Source organism: Phalacrocorax aristotelis, chromosome 5 (genome assembly GCF_949628215.1).
Source record: "Phalacrocorax aristotelis chromosome 5, bGulAri2.1, whole genome shotgun sequence".
NCBI lineage: Eukaryota > Metazoa > Chordata > Aves > Suliformes > Phalacrocoracidae > Phalacrocorax > Phalacrocorax aristotelis.
The window spans coordinates 13874134-13890372 of NC_134280.1; the positions used below are offsets into that span (position 1 = coordinate 13874134).

Below are 16239 nucleotides of genomic sequence, written 5' to 3' on the forward strand. Positions count from 1 at the left end.
GAGTGAGAGGTTCAGTTTTATCTGTACTTCTGTAGGGAGTGTCTTGGTGATACATAGTAGAGTGAGGTCCACGAAATGTGATGAGCATCATGGTCACTGGGATTTGTGTATTGTGTATGCCTGGGAGCCATATGGAGTCTCATTGTTCTGGATCTCATAAATAAAGTCTTTAATAGAGCCATTTTTGCCTTCTTTATAACACTAACCTTTGAAGTTAAAGGCTGAGGCATGAATTTACAGACATCTCTTAAAAAGAAGCAGACTAGGGAATGGGGAGGTTGGGCACATAGGCGCGTTCGGACCCCGTGGTCTTCTGTCGACAGGTAAGGAGGAGCAGGGAAAGGGGAAAAGGGAGTTTCATGTCTTTTCCTGAGGAGGTTTGCTGGTTGGGGCAACCAGTAATGGCTGGATAAAAACATCTGCTCTTGGGTTAAATACAGTTTGAGAAAGAATAAGTTGTATAAATATTTGTACTTCAGAGCACTTGGTAAATGAGTTTTAATAAATGGTTGTCAAGTGCAAGTCCCTTGGGCAGGCATAGTCGCCTATCACAGGTCTTGCTTGAAGTCTGCATTTTTGGCCGTAACTATAGTCTGGACTAGCTGTTCCACAGACCTCACAGAGTGTGGCAGTTCCTACCTGTAAGGTCTTAATGCTTTGGCATCAAAAGTTCAGTATGTGTAGTGGAAAGGGTGAAGGTATAGCTATTTGTTTGCAAAATATTTCCAATTTCTGAGTAAGTGAGGGTTTACTTCACACTGGACTCGAGTATGTCCTCTGTGGCAGTGGTGATCTGTCATCTGCACTGATTTTAGAGAATTATTGCTACAGATTCATTAGTTGTTGTGTTAAACATATGTAAGCTTTGTTACATATAAACATGTTACTTTAATGAGTGTGAGGAGTCTGGATCTGTTCCAAAGTATATAATGTTTTAAGTTAACTCCGCTGAGAAGAGATAGTGTTTTATGAAAATGTAAACTTTCAATGAATGTATCCTTTATCTGCTGACAAACTGCATCTGAACAATGAGCCTTGATCACTATGTGTGCTAACGAGTGGTTTGTTTTGTTGCATGGCCTGCTTTGCCGTGGAATTCACAACAGAGAGTAAGTGTATTCTTCCCCCTTCCTTCATTCGTTTCATGTAGTATTTTAATATGACACATTTTAGACATGTCTTGTCTGATTTTTTTTTTTCCCCAGAGCAATGTAGTGACTAAAATCATTCATTCATGAAACTGTCTATAACAAAATCATCCTGAAACTCAGATTGTAAACCCTCCCCTTTGATTATTTTTCTTTAAAGTCTGGTATTCCTTTTTGTGACACTTGTTTTGTTTATAGGTCTTCAGCATGTTTCTGGAAACCCTGGTTGATTTCATCATCATTCATAAAGATGACTTGCAGGATTGGCTTTTTGTTCTTCTGACCCAGTTGCTAAAGAAAATGGGAGCAGATTTGCTGGGGTCTGTCCAGGCAAAAGTTCAAAAAGCCCTGGATGTCACCAGGTAGAGTAGCAAATGTTATGGAGGTTTTTGCAAGATTACGGGAAGGCAACTGATGAACGTTTTAGAAACCTAGCAGTGCTGTGTATTTTGAGGGCTCAATCCTGATGAATACCAAAATAAAGGAGAACAAAGTTATGTCACAATATTTTAAGCATTGAATTAAAAAGGCCTGTCTCTTGTCTAAATAGATAGCTTTAAAGCATGATGTTTAAAATGTGTAACTGATTAATTTAGTTAATTTGGTTTTTTGGTGTGCATGTGCTTTCATACCAATTTTCTTTTTGATTGATGGAAAAACAAATATTTGCAATATTGAGGATGTGAACGGTGCTTTACCACAAAGCTCAGAGCATTCTTCATGTTGTTCAAACAGCCAATAATGGTAATGTCAGGATAAGACCTTGAATGCTACCGTGATGTGCACACCAATTCTGCAGTCCATGTCCTTTTCTAAGGATGTCCAGCACAGGACACTGTTATGCTAAAGTTCAGCTCATCCTGGAAGTAGGATAATTAAGAAAGAAGTAGTAGTAATCCAGGAGAAAATAAGATAGAGGAGGGAAGAAGAGGAGAGAAATCAAAACCAGATATGAACTCGTGGGAACAAGATAAACCAGGCTGCTACTAGAGATAAGGGACAAAGGAGAGCCTGAAATGAAGAAGGAATGGACAGGCATGCCAAAAACTGAATAAGTGTACAGAGAACAGATAGAGTAACAGGGTATAAAGGTATTATTGATTTAGCAGTTTTCTCCAGTATTAAATCAATAATCAGCTAATCCTTAGACTTGGAGTTTCTCTGGTTGATGGTAAAATTAAGAAAAGCATGACAGGTGTTGAAATCTGTTGTGTAAACTTTAATGTATTGAGTTAATTTACTCCTGAAAATATATGTTGCATTTCATTTTTGTATTTGTTTTGTTTGGACAGGGATTCTTTTCCATTTGATCAACAATTTAATATTTTGATGAGATTTATTGTAGATCAGACCCAAACACCAAACCTGAAGGTCAGTATCAAAAGCCTTTTCGCTAAAGCATCAACATGGTTGTCTTAGCTTGCCTTGTTAGGCATATACCGTAAAGCATAGAATTCATAAGATAACTAATTATAAGTATCTGCACAATATAGAAATAGTATCGGCAACTTTTTAACTCTCTCGTTCTCCATTTTAATAAATCTAAATATCTTTAAAATAGGGCCCTACGACTCATCACAAGTCAGTAAGAGTTGGGCTTTAAGCACATGGGAGTGTATTAGAGTAAAGTTTAGACATGGAAAATTCCTCTTCACCCTGGAGCTGATGGGAAGAAAACCTGGCTGTGCAGGACAGAAGGGACCGGACCCTGTCTGAAGGCTTGGGAAGTTGGGACCCTAGGCACACCTTAACAAGCGCTTGTTGCACAGCTCAGACGTAGCACCTGTAGGGTTTGGAGAAAATCTCCAAATCTTCAATCTCCCAAATTTTGGATCTTTTGAGACTCCAGCATCAGGCATTTGGTTTGAGACTGAAAAGTATGGTTTGGCATCTGGAACAATAACAGCTGGTGGAAGCAGCATAGTGGAGTACTGATGCGCTTATGCAAATGACCAAGCAGAGATAGGTATTTCAAGCCAGTTCTGATACACCATTCCAGACTCTTACTACACAAAATTTATACTGTGTAGAAAGTTGCTCTTGATTTTTGAAACATGACGTAGAGACATGTCACGGATATTTTTGCCCCCCATGTGACATAGGTCTTGTCAATCTGTAGCAGTATCTGTTTATTATGGGATAAGTTTGTCTTTGCCAGCTCATGAAATTAACAAATCCCTTTTCACTTCTCAGGTGAAAGTTGCTATCCTGAAGTATATTGAGTCCCTGGCAAGACAGATGGATCCAACAGACTTTGTGAACTCTAGTGAGACAAGACTCGCTGTGTCTAGAATTATAACTTGGACAACAGAACCAAAGAGCTCAGATGTGAGAAAGGTAAGCCAGAATGATGAAGTATTTGTGCTATTATTGTTCTTAAAAACAAAACAAAACCAAAAACAACAACAAAAACCCAACAAAAAATGGTTATAAGGGTAATGAGGTTAAATTCTAACTTAAAAAAAACCCAAACAAATAAAACCCCGATTTTGACACTCTCGTCCACAGCATTCTCCTGGAGAAGCTGGCTGCTCACAGCTTGGGCAAGTGCACTCTGTGCTGGGTTAAAAACTGGCTGGATGGCCGAGCCCGGAGAGTGGTGGTGAATGGAGTCAAATCCAGTTGGCAGCTGGTCCCGAGTGGTGTTCCCCAGGGCTCAGTGTTGGGGCCGGTTCTGTTCAATATCTTCACTGATGATCTGGATGAGGGGATTGAGTGCACCCTCAGTAAGTTTGCAGATGACACCAAGTTGGGCGGGAGTGTTGATCTGCTGGAGGGCAGGAAGGCCCTACAGAGGGACCTGGACAGGCTGGATCGTTGGGCCGGAGGCAACGGTATGAGATGCAACAAGGCCAAGTGCCGGGTCCTGCACTTGGGTCACAACAACCCCATGCAACAGTACAGGCTTGGGGAGGAGTGGCTGGAGAGCTGCCTGGAGGAAAAGGACCTGGGGGTGTTGGTTACAGCCGGCTGAACATGAGCCAGCAGTGTGCTGAGGTGGCCAAGAAGGCCAATGGCATCCTGGCTTGTATCAGGAATAGTGTGGCCAGCAGGAGCAGGGAGGTGATAGTGCCCCTGTACTGGGCACTGGTGAGGCCGCGCCTCGAGTACTATGTTGGGTTTTGGGCCCCTCAGTTCAAGAAGGACATCGAGGTGCTGGAGCGTGTCCAGAGAAGGGCAACGAAGTTGGTGAAGGGTACAGAGAACAAGTCTTATGAGGAGTGGCTGAGGGAGCTGGGGTTGTTTAGTCTGGAGAAGAGGAGGCTGAGGGGAGACCTTATCGCTCTCTACAACTACCTGAAAGGAGGTTGTAGCGAGGCAGGGGTCGGTCTCTTCTCCCTAGTAACAAGTGATAGGACGAGAGGAAATGGCCTCAAGCTGCGCCAGGGGAAGTTTAGGTTGGATATTAGGAAAAACTTCTTCACCGAAAGGGTTGTCAGGCATTGGAACAGGCTGCCCAGGGAGGTAGTTGAGTCTCCATCCCTGGAGGTATTTAAAAGAAGGGTAGATGTGGTGCTTGAGGATATGGTTTAGTGGTAGACTTGGCAGTGATAGGTTAGCGGTTGGACTCGATGATCTTAAGGGTCTTTTCCAACCTTAACGATTCTATGATTCTATTTTACATACCTCACTGTCCAAACCAAATTGCCAATTCAGTAAAGACACATTTCTGAAGCATGTCTGTGTCCAGTTCTGGTCCCCTCTATACAAAAAGGATGTGGGCAGTCTGGAAGGGGTCCAGAGAAGGGCCACTAAGATGACCAAAGGACTGGGAAGCTGCCATGCGAGGATAGGCTGGGAGAGCTGGGTTTGTTCAGCCTTGAGCAAAGGAGGCTTAGAGGGGATCTCATCACCGTGTACCAGTACTTAAGGGGCAGCTACAAAGAAGATGGAGACTCCCTTTTTCCAAGGAGTCACGTGGAGAGGACAAGGGGGAATGGACACAAGTTACTCTTGGGGAGATTCCAATTGGACATGAGAGGGAAATTTTTCACAGTGAGGACAGTCAACTATTGCAATAATCTCCCCAGGGAAGTGGTTGACTCGTCCACGTTGGACACGTTTAAGATTTGGCTGGACAGGGTGCTGGGTCATCTTGCCTAGACTGTGCTCTTCCTAGAAAGGTTGGACTAGATGATCCTTGAGGTCCCTTCCAACCTGGGATTCTCTGATTCTGTGTCTTCATATACTTTTTTTTTCTAGTAGGTACTTAGCTGTGTGACTTTAAGTACTATTACCATGCAAAAAAAGATCAGAGTTGGAAAACGTGTTTTTTTCTTGAGCAGTTTGGAATTATCTCTAGGTTTTTGTTTATTTAGGTGAAGGCTCTGTGCTTTGTAGACTTGAATGAAATCTAGCACTACTTCTGTGTTATAATATTGTTAAAAGAAAGTAAACAAATCAGTTAGCTGCCAGGGGCTCTCAACTCTTTCCTTTTAAGAGCTGTGTGTTTGTCTCAACCTGGAAAACATTTGACACATTTAGGTCGGGCCTGGGTAATACAGTTACCTTGTTCTTTATCTTGCTGTAGGTGCAAGTGTCAGGCAAGCTAAAATGGGCAGCGATACTTATCTTTCCCAAGAGAAGAGTGAGATGTAGTTTTATGTACCTGGCATCTGTAACACAATTTAAAATTACCTTCTCTCCCCAGTCTAGACATAGAAGTAGGTTCTAGCAGGAGTTAAAGGCTTTGAGATGTACTTGGATTAAGAAAAAAAAAAACACAACAAAAACAAACAAACAAACAAACCAACCCCAAAGACAAAACAACAAAACAACTAAGCATTTCAGGACGTAAAAATTCTATGAGATTTTACATTCTACATACGCTTAAAACATTGGTTTAATACTAGAATAACATATTATTTTATAACTTTGGAAATAAGAAAATTATTTTTGTTATTAGTGTTTATTTTATTCTGATGAAAAGATCACTGGGTATCAAAGCTGCTGCAACTGCAGCATTATCTGATAGCTGGCACAAGGCTTCAAAGAAGCGTTTTGGGTGCATGCTGTTTGCTTTCTGGCATACAGCTGATTGGACCTAGAGAAGCATGTCTCATCCCCTTCTCTGAAGTCTTTCTGCAGGGATTATTCTGCAGGGATTGAAATTTGCTTCTGCAAGATAGTCTACCTCAGAGAAAAAGGGGACTTTAAATCCTGGACTTAGATCTAGAATATGCATTTCCACTTTGATGCCTCCATGTACAAAGTCAGAAAGAAACAGGCAAAGAAGCTGCTTCTCTGTTACAGTTCAAGTAAACCTCAAGCAGTTTATTCTGCTGGTAGTCTCCGAGAGGGAGTTGTAATTAATTTAAGTAGGAATATACATTGAAAAGCAAAGTCTCTGCATGTTGCTCAGTAGAACAAATATTCCACCAGTAGGGGTCATCCTTGCTGCATGCAAAATTGAGTGAAGAGTATCCGCAGCTGCTGAAAAAAATTGGCTGTTTGCTATGAAGCTGTGGGGAGTGGGTGTTCAGTGTGGTGTCTGTCCTTCTATCTATTTCAAAGACTTGCAGAGCTCTGGCAAAACTTCCAGCAAACTTTACCTGAGCAGTACCTGGGCAAGTGCTTTGGGGGCTGATAAGTGATTACTGAATCTGAATTCTTTCTGTTAAACGTGCACGTGGCTTGGATTTGCCTCTGATGCCTGTAGATAACTTAAGCTACCAAAAATGAATGCCCAGGTGATCTTTATTTCATCATACTGTTGCTGTACTATGATTTTATTAAGAACATAGTACAAACCATGGGCTTTAGAAGAAACAGCTGCAAAGGATTTATAAGCAATCATGGGCCATTATGTTTGTCAGGACTGTAGTTAACAAACTAATAAATTAATTATGCAGTGATGAACTGGATTATCAAGGGCCAACCCAAGCAGGTGAAACGTTCTGAAGAACACAATTAAAAAATTATCCTCCTTTTTTGGAGACTATAACCTGGGAAAAAAAGTACCTTTTTTATATCAAGATGATTTCTTTAAGGATCAGAAGATTCTGTCCTCATGGAGGGTACTTAAGGATCAGAAGATTCTGCCCTTATGGTGGCCGTCAAGATCTGAGGTTTTCTAAGTGCAAAGCAGACCATGCATTGTAAACAGTGTCACAACCTAAAAACAGAGACATCAGTTGAGGTTCTGGGGGAGAGGGAGAGGAGCTAATTAAGTCTTCAAATGATCACAGTACTACAAGAGGCATGTAAAAAGTGTAAAACATTTTTCAGTAGAATCTGGGTTTTAGACCAGCAGTGCCATCAGCTCAGCTCCTGTAAGCTGACAAGGGCAAACTTTATTTTTGGTACTGAGGAGTCTTAGCCGGCATAGTCCAGTCCATGTAAACTACTGCAGCTGACTTGGTGGAGCAGCGATGCCAGTGCTCAGCTGCTCATGGGAGCAGGGACTCTTTCTCCCAAGACTTGTAGTTCTGCAGCCAATGTGGTTCTCACCCAGATTTGAGTTACTGGATGCTCCCTTAAAGCAAGTGGCATCTGTATGTGTGATGGCCATGCTGTTCTGTCTGGATTTTACTTTTGAGCAGATGCATGTAAAACAAAGCTTGCTCATGCTGTTGGTGAGGTATGTAAATGACGTTTGTCAGTGGGGAAAGTGCGTGGCCGCTGTGTGCACATGGCACTTAGTCGTGCAGATCTGATCCTATGGTAGCAATTAAGGGATATGTTCAAGAAATGCACTATGTTTTCAGTTGATAGTGGGATTATCCTTTTATTAGTGATTGTCTATCCATTACTGCTATCCACTGTGTGTGATGGTCATGGAGGGAGGGCCCAGCCCCATAGCGTTAAGGCACTGGAGAAAAACAGAACAAAAAGTGACATTTAAAGACTTTTTCAAACTGAATGATACAGCTTTACCAAGAAACATCGCATATGCTTATGATGACAAATTGAGCACGCTTAATGAGCACACTTTGCCTGTCTGACACCTCACTTGAACTACAGATCATGTTTTCTAAGTAGCAAAATCAGAAGGAAACTTAGTCAAAGAAAACGCTATTGTGCATAATACAGTTTACATTCTTATGTGGAACGATATCTGTAGCTAAACATAAGCTCTGTTATCACAAGAACAACATGATGTACTTTGACGAACATACTATTACAGAGCGTCATTGACAAAATGTCAAGATTCCCTCTCAGGGCAGAAACCATTTAAGCTGCTGGTCGTAGCTATGAACTATGTACAGTCAAAATTATTGTCAAACTTTGTTTAAAATAAGGTCATCTGCAGTGTGTTACAGGTAAATATTTGTCTTGTTTTAAAGATTGTTAATACTTATGGGTGTTTACCCTGCATTCAAGTTAGGATTTACTTCCTGCAAGCAGTGCTAGAAGAAAGGTGAAAGACATTTATCCTCCATGCTGAACAAAAGCCATTGGATAGGAACAGGTCACACAGCACTTTGTGGAGACCTGGATGGGATGTGGTTCCAGTGCAAGGAAAGCACCTGTTCAAAATTTCTGCACATACAGCCAGCTTGCTGCTTTTTCCCCAAGCAGAATATATTGACGGGCAGGGCACAGATCAGGATTTCAGATAACTGAGCTTTAATTTTGATTGTACTAGCATCTAACCTTGTGTGGTGCGCTTGACTTTCCTCTGCCTTGGTTTATTCCCCTCTGCCCTAACAGGGCATTAATTCTGATTTTTCTCTGGGAAGTGTTTAAGATTTGATGAAATCATTTTACAAAACCCAGTTAATTACCACACAGAAAAGTAACACAAAATGGCAATGTGAATATGGTGGTGACTGGTCTGAGGACATTAAGTCAGTAACTTCACCATGTTATCACTAATATCATGAGCAAAGTTATTGTGCAATCCTTACGTAGGTAAAGTGCTTATTGAATTTGGATTACAGGCTCAGGTTCTGTTTGAGAAAATACTTTAATCTTGGAAAAGAGCCATCAGTTTGAGAATGGAAATTAGAATGAGGCTTCTGATATGACTCTGGCCAAAGCCTAAAGGAGCCTTATGTCCAAGGTTTGGGTGAATGGAAACTTTTATTAAACATGAGTGCTCAGCATTTGAGGGGGTGGAGTCATCTGTGAGAGCACTAAGGATCTTAGTGTTTAGGAGGAACTTTCACAGGCTGAAGGGGAGCAAGGCCTTCCAAGGTGAATGGCCAATGTCATTGCCCACTGTCTTGTTAATCAGTGAAGCTCTGGTCTTTAGGATACATAACAAGATCTGAATTGCCCGATCGTCATTTAGACTGCTAATCTTAGGGAAGAAGAAATTTTTCTCTTGTGCCAGATATCCTGCCTGGCTTTTCTGTTGATGAAACATTCCTACAGTAGTTTTACAAGCCTGAATGTATTTTTAGATGTGATGGGCAGCCTCATGTCATGTGTACATCATGCTCTGCCTTCCACTTATTTAACTGGGAAAACTTTTTCAACTGTCCCACTTGTTACGAAGTTTGGCCAAGCTGCCCTTGAATATAGACAGTAGATGGGACTTGGTAAGAAACTAGAACTACTGCAATGAATCAAAAAGCCCTGGAAAGTGCTTGTGTTACTGTGATTTGCATTAAGGTTAAGTCTGCCTCAGACCACCTAGGGGTAGGGACCTCCTTGGATTGGCACCACTGGTTTGTGGGTGAAGTCTAGAGGTGTCCAAAGAAAACAAGTTTGGGATCAGATTTTATTTTCTAAAACTGATTAATTGAGAAACTGTTTCTGAATTACACCAGAGCACGGAAGACTTTGGAGAGAAAGCTGCAGGTCAGCAGATTCTTCGTAGTAGTCCTAGAAGTCATTTGTCAAGAAATATTGTCAAGAAATCATATCTATCAATAAAGCCCAGAGCAAGTTTAGATAAAATATTGCTGCGATATCTGTAGGAGGACCAGTGATAGATAGGAAGGCAAACGCTGCCGAGGAAATGAAGTTGGGCTCCTTTGCAATGTGATGCCATGAGACATCTATAATCTCTCCTGGAGCTTTAATTTTCCATCTAGCTTCAGGCTGATTTGAGCAACTCTGGGACAGAAGCTTCACTATAAAAGCACTCCCAAAGACTCATAGTTAGCTGAAATGACATTGTTCATCTTTACTGGTGATGGGCAATAAACGCTGTTGGTCACGGCCTATTACAGTAGCAGCGGCGAAGAGAGTGTTTGCAGAAATGCTTTTGAATGGCAAATTGTTTTAATATTCCCCAGACACAGGCCCTTGCCTTTCTGGGTCAGGGGTTTCTTTAGCACTCTTGCAATATTCCTACAACAGATTTGTGTGTCTCATGGACTCTGTGAAGAGGCAGGTTATCAAAGAACCAGGCCTTAGGATTTCATTTCAAGTTGATGAAGTCTTAAATAGGACTATGTCCATACTGCTGAGGTCAGTCTTTTAGCCAAAGGGTATTCCTCAAGAAGTCAAACTCAGCCTAAATGCACAGAGGAACTACTTTCAGGCATTTAAACATAGTCAGTGTTAGGAAAAATCGTGTAACATATCAAAAATGGCATTTGGTGGACTTCACTGTTTATTTGATTTAATGCTATTAGAACAAAAAGGGTCTCTTTGTCCTAGCTGTGTTTCCAAAATAGTAGCAGTCATTTTCTGTTTGTTTTGAATTGAATGCTAGAGAGCTATGAGAGCCCAAATGTTTTTAGTGTACACAGTGTAAGGAAAGTATCTTTTCCCAACGTTAGTGGCCAGAAAATCATCGCGTGCTTGTTGGAAACATGGTGCTGGGGTAGATTTCCTTAAAATTAATCTCTTCACTTTATACAGCCCTCTAGTATCCTTTGAGTTGAAAACAGTTAGTAATACACGCATATTTTCTCAGTTTGCTTGAAACAGTAACATCTAGTGCATGATACTACAAGATAACAAGAAATTGCTTCACAGAATGTATATACTCGTGCTTATATTATCTGTGCATAATATGTTTGTGTGTACATGCCATTTATATAATGCACACACACCTGCATAGGTATAGGTGATATATCTATTTTGAAAATGGAGGTTAGAGGTGATATTTACATGATGCATTGTAGAGCCATCCAATAAATAGACCATAGGTTGTTTTCTCTGCACTGTGATGGATAAGTCTGTCATACTTGGATTTTGAAGATCCATGTGGATTAAAGTGCCTGTTTTCATTACAAACCATCTTACTTCTGTAGCTTTTCTCCCGTCTTAGCTTATATGTGGGAGCTTTCCCCCTTGAAATTCAGACTTTCATCATGCCATTTTATTATATAATAAAAGTTTCTCAGTAGTTAATGAAATGTAAGCTTTCTTTCTAGTCCTGAAACATGCTTTTGCAACAAGTGCCCTTTTGGAAGGAGCAAAGTTACTCAGACTAGCCTTCATCAGCTTGATTTCTGGGGTAACATCTGGCTTTCCAGAAACAATGAACATTTCTGCCATGGTCTTTGTGCCCAGGTCATGAAACAACAGCACTCGTACGGAGTTGTAATCCATTATAGAACAGTAGTCGAATATGTGATGATTCAATGCTGCATAGTTTTTGCTGGCACTTGCTTGAGATGCCTTTGACACGTGTAATGCAACCATCCATGACTTGTAAAAGCGTTTCATGATATATTAAGTGTGTGCTGTATAAAACACAATAGCAATGTGGATTTAATCTATCTGTGAATTTTTCTATTTAAATCCGTTAAACAAATTCTTCCTTTTCAGGATGTGGATGTAAACAGCATATTCTAATAGAAGTCTTTTGGGAAAACGGTGTGTTTAAAAACTTGTGCTCCAAGCTAATGTGCTTGGATTATGTATGAACTGATGAAGCCATAGTGCTTCATATTACTGCATCAGTAATGTGGATGTCCGTACTCATCTGATTCTAGACCTGAAAAAGGATCAAGCAGGAGGTTTGGTTTGGTAGATAGTTTGTTAGCTTAGTGCCAGCTAACACGTAATTGTCTGCTGGAAAGTACACTTAAATAACACTTGTTTAGAGCCTGCAAACACTCTGAGTAGGTTAACTCACTTAACATCAGTTACGCTCATCAGAGAATCGAAGCATTGCCCTGTGCCAATGTGTGCTAATACAAGCTGCCTAATGTGTCACTGCTGCCTCTCGATCTCAGTGGATCTATATTTGATCTGCAGTTTAGTTTAATTCAAAGTGATGCGCGAGAGAGTGCTTCTTTGTTCCAGTGTGCCTTGAGTTATTAAAACCACATTTACCTTAGACTGGTGAAATGGATGATGCCTAGAGTATGATTATATTTGTCAAAAGTGAGTAGATGTTAGTGTGGATCTTGCCCAGACCAAATACGTGATAAAAGGCATTTGTAGACAGTGTTGATCTATCAGACTAATGCCCAGACTGGAGTCGGGAGTTTGCAAGTTCTTAAGTGCTTCTTCCTCTGAACTTAGAGACACTCTCTGAACTTTGAAACATCCGTGAGGATAGGTGCGTGCAGATGCAAACGTCTATTCCCCTACTCCTGACTGGCCAGTTGCAAGTGCCCTCTCAGTGCGGCGCTGCCTAGGCTTTGCACCTCAGTAGAGGTTTTCAGATGGTCATGGAGGCCATCAGGAGGTTGCCAGAGCAAAGCCTCGTAGGAGAACTAAGGGATGTCTGTAAGCCTGAGAGTTGTGGCTGAATTTAATTTTGGGCTGGTGCTGCCCTCTGCTGAAAGGAATGCTCTTCCAGTTAAATCAAATAATAATGCTTTTTGTTACTTGAAATTAAGCAAGTAACTGATTAAAACTCTCCTGCAGAAAGACAGCATGTGTACTGTTTAGATGATTTAGTTGAAATCTATGCTTTCTCTAAATAATATCAACTTTCCTGTTTGTCAAACCCAGACCATGCATAGTTGGGTGGGTGAGGATTTGCCAGCTAGGACAACTACAGCTTCCTCAGGGCCCGGTGAAGGAAACTTGGAAGAGAAATGTAAACAGGTAGACTAAAAGCCATGTGTACTAATCACACTAATCGTGTTTGCAGCCTCAACTCAACTGTCTGGCTGTGTAAAAAGACCTTGACTGGGAGCCTGAAAAAAGTGTGTCTGTCTGTGAAGTAATTTTTGGCTTTGGTGTGCTTTTCTGTTAACTCTTTTGTTGTAGTCCCTCATAAGCAATCAGGGTATGAGGTCCTCTCCTTTTATGGGACTTCCAGTGTTGTGAGCCCATTGCCAATAAAAGTTTGAATAACTTCAAAACTGCTTTCGTATAGCTCAGGCAACTAGCTGCTTATTCTGCTTGGTCAATTGGACCAGCAAAAGCAGCAATCATACGGCACTTGTATTACGCTTAGGTCACTGACCACACTTCCTCTCTAAAATCAATGGATTTTTCCAATTAGCCTTGATCTTTTTGCTTAATGAACCCAAACCATTTCAAAGAGTCTTTATTATAATTCAGCCAAGTTGCAGAGGTTACAGATTTTGATAAATCTGGCCAACACCCACTGTCTAGGTGAAATCAAAAACCAAAAGTTGCTAAAGCATTTGTGTCCCTTTAGCAGCTGACACTGTTGGACAGCATGAATTGCATTGACCTAAATGTGAAACCTCAGGAGCTGCTACCAGCTTGTGGAACCTGATCCCTCACTGCATTGTTATACGGAAAATAATGAAGTTACATAAGCAATCCTCTGCAAGCGACTCAAGAACCTGATGTGGAGCCAGACCCCCTCGCTAGCATAGTCAGGCTCTGAAGTCACTGGAGTTTCTCCAGCTCAAGCCAGCAGAGAATTGCTTCATTAAGATTAGATAATCTGTAGGGTCTACGTTATATGTCACTGAAGGGAGATGGATTAGTGTTCCACACGAGTGGTACAGGGACACAAAGGCAAGGGAAAATTCAGATATTACTCCTTTCTTCAAACTATATATCATCGAGCACGGGTGTTGCATGGAGAATGTTTTGTACATTGTGTACAAAAATAAGTTTTTTATTGCTTGTTTTAAGTTTATCTACTCCTTGAGTAATCTAATGAAACAAGGGCCAAGATTTCCAGAAATGACCAGTGATTCTGAGATTTATGAAAATGTCCTCTGGTTTGTCACAAGCTGAAAATCCACAGATTTAAAACTCTTAGCAATGTTATCTGTAAAAGATATCCTTTGACTAGATAAATGTATGCTAGATAATTGGAATTTAAAGGATTATCAAGTGTGTCCAGACCTATTAGGTATAGAAATGCTGCTCCTGATGCTCTTCATTACTGAAATAAAATTAACTGTATTAGAACTGAGAAGTATTGCAAGAGTGAAACTTGGAGCATGTTATAAATGCGATTTCAAGCTAGCATGGACCTTCCAGCTTTTGAGGTCAGCGGTAACAGTGTTCTTGATTTTTACAGTAGCAGGAACCAGGACCTTTGTGTGTTAAATCTTAAGTAGGAAATCATGGCTGAACTTTCAGATAATGCCTTTTGCCTGATATAAACCTAGATGGCTGAGGACTATTTAAAAAGAACACAGCCAAGGTTAACCCACGTAGCTCTAGTGTTGCTTTTTAGAGCTTTACTGGAGCACCACTCACAGGCTGTAGTAGTACTTGGCTTATAGTCTATGCTTTTTGAAATAGGCCTGCTTTCTTACAGGCCACATAAAATTATGAGTATTGTGCATGACTGTTCAGCACTTTATTCAAAGACCAATGACCTATTTGCAGGCAACAGCAAACTACTGAAGAGCACTGGGTACACAGAATACTGGCAGACACTCCTAAAGACAAGCTGTATTTTGTGCAAAGAGGGAGAGTGGACACAGTCCTGTCTTCATTGAAGCCCAAAACAAAAAAGTGGAACAAAATTAAACTGATTTCTGGGAGCTGAAACATAGCATAACGTCTGTGCTATCAGTGTTTGTGTGTCAGGGTTAAACTGTACCAGTTAGATAACTCTCTCCTTCAAAGTGAAGCCACAGGATCACAAAGTCCCTGGTGGACCTTTGGTGAAGATTTTGCTCAGATCTGAGAAGCATCTTAGACCTCTCTGGCACATGAGAGAGGTACCTCCAGAATGTCAGATCATAGACTGCATCTGCTCTTGCGCCTGTTTTGCTCTGTTTACATAAGAGGTCTCCAAGGATGACCTTATTTCTTTGATGGGGCAAAGGTATAAATCTTTTCCCACCTCACTGTACCTTAGGCAGCTCCTGACTTACCGATTGATGTCACCAGATATTCTAGTCTGAGCAACCTCTCAACCTGGGAAGCCACCTTGATCAATTTTCCTGTTTTTTTTAATCTCAACGAACATGAGATCTGCTTATTCTGACATAGAAGATCTGCATGTCTGCTTCTTAACCATCCAGGATGTGCATGCCATTCACAACTGGGAATGAACTTTGGCATGACTTGTCACTTTGCATTCAGCTCAATGTGCTGATTGTTGTTCTGAGATCTTTTGTTTGTAGTAATATTTTTATTACAGAAAATACTATGCTGATGAAAACTTAAAAGTTCTTGGATCAAAATGGACAGAAATAGACGTCCTTGTTGGATACCAGGCAGGCTTCATGGCAGAGTTGCCCAAAACTTCAGGTCAGAGGAGGGTAGAGTATGGAGTTAAGAAAGCTGTGGGGAAAATTATCTCCACAGTTCTCTCATCCTTAGATCTTTAGTGTGAAGTGAATAATGACACACTGTGTTTCTGTTAAAGTCGGTAAGAGTTTGACAGGAGGCAGCATGATCCATCTGGAATGAAGAGTCTGAAGACCTGTTGTTTGCTGCAGTCCTTGGAAGCCCATTGAGTGTTGTGTGCCTCAGTTTCTTTGGCCATATGAAAAGGATGTTACTTACCAAACTTGCATGGATGGAAAATGTTTTTATATACAAAGCTGTGTTACTGCAAATTTGGGCTGATAGCGCAAGGAACAGTATAGCTGGAATTGCAATTTTCACACTGAAACAGTGAGGTTCTTTGATTCCCCTCCACTATGAAAGGGTTTTTGTGTACCCAAGTTCATTGTCTGCTAAAGGATTCCACTTCACAGGGAACTGCAGGTACACTTAATTATTGCCATTTTACAAACACTTTACTTACTAAAAACTCCTTCTCTGAATTGATGAGAACAATGAATCTGCAGTTATCTCCACAGGAGGGAATTATATTTGTACCCTCTTTAAAGCTCTT

General features: G+C 40.9%; 1 protein-coding gene across 1 annotated transcript in view; it reads left to right on the plus strand.

The window, feature by feature from the left end:
• The window catches only part of CLASP1 (cytoplasmic linker associated protein 1), a 188866-nt gene that overhangs the window by 137641 nt on the left and 34986 nt on the right, over positions 1-16239 (plus strand). The window contains exons 29-31 of the mRNA XM_075093052.1: positions 1347-1510; positions 2441-2519; positions 3342-3485. Coding sequence (XP_074949153.1) covers positions 1347-1510; positions 2441-2519; positions 3342-3485 — 387 coding nt within the window. The remainder of the gene's footprint in view (positions 1-1346; positions 1511-2440; positions 2520-3341; positions 3486-16239) is intronic.